General features: G+C 43.1%; 1 protein-coding gene across 1 annotated transcript; it reads left to right on the top strand.

Moving 5' to 3' along the window:
- The first annotated feature begins 1,575 nt into the window (after positions 1–1,575).
- LOC108413449 (fish-egg lectin-like) lies at positions 1,576–6,524 on the top strand. Its single transcript, XM_017685964.2, has 5 exons — positions 1,576–1,676; positions 3,187–3,414; positions 4,386–4,570; positions 5,617–5,744; positions 6,135–6,524. The coding sequence occupies exons 1-5, from the start codon at positions 1,622–1,624 to the stop codon at positions 6,274–6,276; spliced, it is 738 nt and encodes a 245-aa protein (XP_017541453.1). The 5' UTR covers positions 1,576–1,621; the 3' UTR covers positions 6,277–6,524.
- Positions 6,525–6,851: the final 327 nt, after the last annotated feature.

Here is a 6,851-nt window from a genome sequence, read left to right as displayed (position 1 = left end):
ACTTACTAACAATAGTATAATGATCTTTAATGCACCCCTATCCTCGCCGTACACTCCTTTGTTTCACCCCTGGCCTACCACTGCACTTCTCCTTTGTTTCACCCCTGGCCTACCACTGCACTTCTCCTTTGTTTCACCCCTGGCCTACCACTGCACTTCTCCTTTGTTTCACCCCTGGCCTACCACTGCACTTCTCCTTTGTTTCACCCCTGGCCTACCACTGCACTTCTCCTTTGTTTCACCCCTGGCCTACCACTGCACTTCTCCTTTGTTTCACCCCTGGCCTACCACTGCACTTCTCCTTTGTTTCACCCCTGGCCTACCACTGCACTTCTCCTTTGTTTCACCCCTGGCCTACCACTGCACTTCTCCTTTGTTTCACCCCTGGCCTACCACTGCACTTCTCCTTTGTTTCACCCCTGGCCTACCACTGCACTTCTCCTTTGTTTCACCCCTGGCCTACCAGTGCACTATTCCTTTGTTTCACCCCTGGCCTACCACTGCACTTCTCCTTCTTTGACATAGTAAGACAAGGATACAGATGAGATGCTGCATTGTTCTTATGATATACTACGACAGGAGGAGCTGAGGGGGGGCCAAAAGGGAAGCATGACAAACACCCTGGCTCATCACGAGGTAATAGTAGGTGTTGGCTCAATGTTCTCAATGTAGACTATGTTCGTTGTGTAACTGCTCCCTTTCTGCAAGAATATAGACTTCAAAGACATTGGTGATCTCAGGCTGATTATTTAAAATAATTTTTCTGTCAGGGAGATTCCCATCACACTATATCAGTGTTGGCACAACTGGAAAACCCTTTTCTTTCAGCTGTTTGTTCAACTGCTAAGCACCATGTCAAATACAAGTCAGAGCACACCTGCAAAAGACATCCCGATGTAAGTGAGGAAAACACATGACCAAACATTGGTGCATCTATTGGAGACACAGACAATCAATATTTCCGTGCAGACATCTGATAGTCATGTGATCAGCTATTAGTGCAGAATGCAATTTAAAACAAGGAAGAAACAACAAAATTAGCAAAAAAGACAAGTAAAAGTAGACAATAATCATTACTTCTATAGAAACACAAAAAGTATTCCTTATTTACTCTAATTTCATGTAACTCACACTACCACCACCATGCTTCACTGTTGGAATGATGTTCTTATTGTGGAATGCTGAATTAGCTTTACACCGGATATAAAAGGATTTCATAGGGTTTGTTTCATCCTTAACAGAGTGTTTTGTTTCTTTAGAGTTAGTGTTTTTCTCTCCACAGTCTCTTTCAAATAGTGGAATCATAAAAACTGAAATGATCTAAACTGAGTGAGGCCTGCAGTTCCTTGGATGTTCATCTGGGTTCTTTAGTGACTCCCTGGATGAGCTGCTGTTGTTGTTTTAGTGGGAAGGTTCACCCCTTTACTCCAAGTTTACTCTATTTGGACAGTCTCACCACAATCCTTCCCTCCTGATTGGCCTGTTTTGGTTTATCTTGGCACCTCCTCATCAGATTCGCCTGACTGAGTTCCTCTTTCATGGAGTATTTATGCTCTCCAGATCTGCTCAGTCTCAGCACTTCAGGTCTAACCAAGACAAACACTGACACTGACCGAAGGCCATGGAGAGAACAGCAGTCGTCTTCGTCCTCCTCAGCTTTTGCTTCACCTCTCTGGGTGAGTATATGGCTCTCTTTAAAATGAACGTATACAGTAAGGGATGAACATTCAGACAGATTTCTTTGTGCTATACAATATATTCACAATACATAAATCCACACATTTTTATCAAGCAAAAAAATGTTTTAGACACAGACATTTAGAACATTTGAGATATATTCATAATAAAACCATTTGAAAAATAAATGCTTGGACATTTGATCTGCATTTTAGCAACATTAAGAGATGAAGATAAGATAATGAAACAGATAAAAATGGTTTTTTTCTTCTTATTTGTAAAATATATTTAACGGAAACACAATTTTCTTGTGAGTAAAAAGTTAAGACACCCCACATGTATTACTACTTAAAATGCCTTAAATTAGAATCAGGTGCATCACAGCAGCTGCACATGATTAGAACATTATCAGAGAGGATTTTGGAGGAGATTGTCTTATTGAAAGCTCAGACCCTGGCGAGACGCCTTCAGAAAGAAGGTTGTCAATGTAAATCAGATGTCAAGACAGCGGAAATCAGAATTTCCACTGTCCGGAAACAAGTGAAAATTTACAAGTGAAGGACATTTAAAACAACAACCATCATATCCAGGTCAGGTCATCCTATCAAGTTCAGGCCAAGAGCAGATCGCAAGATGCATAAAGAAATGTCCAACAATCCTGAAATGACAACACAAGACCTACAGGCATGAGGTACCATAGCAGATACTAAAGTGCTTAAATCTACCACAGAATCTACCAAGTTTGATTTTCATGGGAAGTGTGCAAGGAGGAACCTCTTGCTGTTTCAATCTTGGAGCAAGACTAAACTTTGCCAGAGAACACCTAGACAAAGACCAGGACCTCTGGATCATTGTGCTTTGGACAGATGGATTCAACGTTTGAGCACAAGGACCTCATGCCAGCTGTGAAGCATGGCAGTGGAAGTGTCACGGCTTGGGGCTGCCTTGCTGCAGCATGGCATAGCAAGCTCTCCATCATAGAATTCATTTTGAATTCTTTGCTGCTTTGAGGAAAATATGAAACTGTCTGTACAAATATTAGAGGTAAAGCAGAGGTTAAATGTGCAACATGACGATGCCTCAAAACACTGCAGTAAATCCACAAAGGTAGGCTCAAAAAGAAATGGAGAGCTGAAAGAGTTCCGCACTGGGAAGTGGGAAAAATTTCTGTCAATGCCAGAGACTCGTAGACGCATAGGAAAGGATAGAACTAGTATAGGACACGTCTAATTGAGGTTTTTCAGTCAAAGGGGGAAATACCATCTATTAGGGTACAGGGTTTCTTACCTTTTCCTCAGGAAAAGTTGGCATCTTTTTTCATTTTTTTGTTAAATAAATGATCAATTTTTTCATTGATTTTGCAAAGGCAATGCAATTACATCACCTTTATATATAGACATAGTTTGTTCATCTTTATTTGTGTTGGCTGATTTATGTGAATTGCTTCTGTAATATCTCTGTTTTTCTGTCTGTCTGTCTGTCTGTCTGTCTGTCTGTCTGTCCTCACAGCTTTAGAGTGCAGGGTGGTTCCAGGTAGCCTGAAGCAGCTTGATGTTGGGAACGGTCAAGTGTTTGGGGTCAGCTCCAATAATCAGATCTACACACTGTACAGCACTGGCTGGATCCAGGTTCCTGGATCTCTGAAGCACGTCAGTGTGGGACCTGCTGGCGTCTGGGGAGTCGATTCCAACAATTACATCTACAAACTTGTAGGAGGACATTGGGTTATTTTTCCAGGTGAGCTGCTCTTACTTGAGAGCCAGCAAATATCAACAAATAGCCTCCAGCCCAGTGTGTGAATGAGAGTTCAATGTTCAGTAAATGATGTCCTGAAAGTTTGCTCAAGTGCTCAGTCCAAGTAAACTCAGGCAGCAGGAACATGGAGAGAGTCTGATACTGTGTATATAGTTTGAGCAGGGTTTGTGTTCGTGATCTGGCGGGACTGTGGCTGTGGCCAGTTTAACGACTCAAGCTTGGAAACTAGGACTTTCCCTTGTGCAGCAGTGGAGCTGCTGTACCAGCCTGTGAAGCAGCTGGTCAGGATGCTGCCCAGTGTGGACCTGTAGAAGCTGCAAAGGAGCCAATGTGGCAGGATTGAGACCATAAGCATCCTGTGTGTTCGTGTACACAAGATGCATATGGAAAATATAAAATGTGGTCTGTGCAAAATCTTTGACATTTTATACTGCTTACTTATATCCAGTATGTTAAAGTTAATCTCAGCAGATAAACAGAAACTGTGCACTCAAATTTAGGTTTGCTCCCTGTAGAGCAGAAGTATTCAAACTTTTTCCTCCTGAGGTCCCCTTGCCAGTTTTTTCAGAACTTGGGGCTAAACAAACTTGACAATATACAAACTACCTCAGTCTGTGTATAAGGTCAAATCATCATAAAGCATGAATGCTTTAAAGACTGGATCTGTCCAGCGTGAGAGAGATTATGCTGGCATGCAGGCTGGAGAGAAACAAAAGAAAAAGGATGAGAAAGAGGGAGTCTGTCTCGTTAAGGTAAAAAGCTGAGCAAGCCACGTTTAAGTTTTGGTGTTAGAGATGTGTTAAAGCACTTTGGGTATCTGGTGCCGGTTGTTGTACATGTGTTTCTGAGGTCTCGCTGGGTGTCCCAGTCCGATTGGGAATGTGTCCCAGTCAATTGTTTGAAATTCTGCCCCCATACTACATTTTTGATCTTTGCCTGCTTTTGTTTCCCAGGCCTGCTGAAACAGGTGGATGCTGGAGGAATGATCTCTCCAGCAGGCGTCAACATGAATGATGATATCTTCTGCCTTACTGGGGGATCTTCCTGGATAAATATCCCAGGAAAGCTGAAGTACTACAGCTGTGGGCCGTACAGCTGCTGGGGAGTAAACGGTGCAGACAACATCTACATTATGAAGGTGATCTACAGACACAGCTGAAGATACAACAGATAATGTACTTCATGAATATTTGCCCATTAAACAGCATATAGGGTGTGACGAGAATATAACTGTTCTTAAGCAAGGGGGGGTTGACAAGTGGCATTTTGTGCTTCTGAATCCGGGGTTGATGCACCAAAGGTGGTGGTTCCATATTGTTTTGGCTCAAATTCACATAAATTATCTTAAAATAAACCATCCAGACTCGTACTCTGTAGCTTGCTCGAGCTCTCGTTCTCTCTCCCAGCTCTTTCTGCTCTGCCTCTCCATTCGTCAGCTCGGCTTCCTGGGTCGAATGTGAGGCAAGTTTCCTGTGGAAATCCACCACCAGCTCTTTGGTTTTAGCCGTGTTGATCCGGAGGCAGTTCTGCTGGCACCAGTCCACAAAATTCCTTGTAAATACTCTGTATTCCCTTTCATCATCGCCTGAAAAGCAGCCAATGATGGCAGAGTCAAATCTGTTGAAGAAGGAATTGAGGTCATGTGCCCATTGCAGGTTTCCTACAGGCTGCCTGTTGGACTCATTAAAACCTGAGATGGTTTTAAGACCCCTCCAAACTCCAATTGCATTGTTCTGTTGAAGCTGGCCTTCAGTTCTCTTCCTGTACTGGTCTTTGCCCTCCCCGATTTTCCTCCACAGCTCCTTCTGTACTCTCCTCATTTTCTCTTTGTTTCCAGACCTAAATGCCCTCTTCTTTTCTTCCAGAAGGGCCTTCAGATCTGGGGTAACCCAGGGCTTGTTATTGGAAAAACACCGTACAGTCTTGGTGGGTAGGGTGTTCTCCACACAGAAATTTATGTAGTCTGTGATGCAATCAGTGAGACCACCAACATCCTCACCATGTGGGTCACGGAGAACCTCCCAATCTGTTGTTTCAAAATTGTTGTTACACTATTGATTGTACTTTTATTTCAGCGATGTTTAAAAGTCTTTTTTAACATGTTTGCTACTGTTATCTTATATCTTTTATTAGCCTCTACCATGCTTCCTACCTAATTTTCAGTCTGAGTCTGCTTTATTTCAGGATGTGACTCCAACGACTTGTGCTGGCTCCTTAAACTGGGAGCAGATATCTGGAGGTCTTTCCATGATTGAGGTTTCCACGGATGGAAAAGTCTTCGGGGTCAGTTCGATTGGAGAGGTCTATCAGAGGTAATTTTATTAAGCAGTTATTATTGCGTGTAGTGGATGTTTGTTAACAAATGTGGTAGGTGAGCAGCTCCTAAGTGGCGCAACCATCTAAGCATTGGCTCTATCATCAGGAGATCACGTTTTTCATACCTGGTGACCTCTTGGACTCCGTGGCCAGGAGTCCAAGAGAGCTCAATTGGTCTCGGCCTCGGGGTGGGTAGGATGGCCCCTCGAAGCCTGTGCTAGCAGTCGCCCTTCTGGTGCTGGTGGTACTGGATGGTATTCGACCCATTAACTAGTGATTAGAATTAGGCATGACTAAACTGGGGGGAAGAGTGGTAGATGAGTCTTGAAATGAGAGACCTTGTCTTGATACCAAATGACCAATTTGATTTGATTGGTGTCTTGCAGGGATGGTGTTTCACCAAGTAACCCTGCTGGCACTGGGTGGCGCCAAGTACCATCTCCTCAGAAAATCAAGCATGTTTCTTACGATAACGGCCACCTGTGGCTCATCGGCAGAGATGACCGCATCATGGACTGCACCGAATGAAAGGGCAGAGAGCTCTAGAGCCCTGCAGTGAAGTCCAGATCAGACACCTCATCTCATCTTAGAGTCTCTGAGGATGAACAGCAGCACAAAAGTTATGATCTATAATGGTGACTGGAACTCTTTCCTGACTACGTTTCCACCTTTTCTATTGCATTTAACCAAAACTTTCACATGTTGCTAGGCTGAAAAAAGAAGGTAATATTACGCCCAATGCAATAAATGTTTACTTTCATTAAGCATTAAGCAAATATGAATCTTGTGTTATTTTTTCCATTTCATATATGTCCTATGATTTATGGGCTTTGTTTTGAAAAGTCTGGGGTACTAGGAAAAAAGCTTATAGAAGATTCCCTTAGAAAAATATTTCTCTTGAAAAAACAGAAGTCCTCTCATCATATGTAAAAGTACTGGGTAATTCCAGCTGCTTTAAAATAGCTGTGCTATTTCAGAGATGTGTGGTGCGCTCACCCAGGGAATCTAACTCCTGCCTGCTGGATGGAGTGCAGAGGTCTTACCCACTACACTGTACTCAACCACCAGCCACTAGTATTATGCATTTGTGGCCAGGCTGGGCT

Source organism: Pygocentrus nattereri, chromosome 12 (assembly GCF_015220715.1).
Source record: "Pygocentrus nattereri isolate fPygNat1 chromosome 12, fPygNat1.pri, whole genome shotgun sequence".
Lineage (NCBI taxonomy): Eukaryota > Metazoa > Chordata > Actinopteri > Characiformes > Serrasalmidae > Pygocentrus > Pygocentrus nattereri.
Note: the sequence above shows the minus strand (reverse complement) of the source record. Positions and strands in the feature narration are given on the sequence as shown.

What these genes read in the sequence shown, in the direction of transcription:
- LOC108413449 (XM_017685964.2), top strand. Translation starts at nt 1,622, where the DNA reads ATGGAGAGAACAGCAGTCGTCTTCGTCCTCCTCAGCTTTTGCTTCACC. An exon ending in ACATTGGGTTATTTTTCCAG is followed by an intron (nt 3,415 to 4,385) that starts GTGAGCTGCTCT and finishes TTTGTTTCCCAG; the next exon opens with GCCTGCTGAAACAGGTGGAT. An exon ending in ACAACATCTACATTATGAAG is followed by an intron (nt 4,571 to 5,616) that starts GTGATCTACAGA and finishes GCTTTATTTCAG; the next exon opens with GATGTGACTCCAACGACTTG.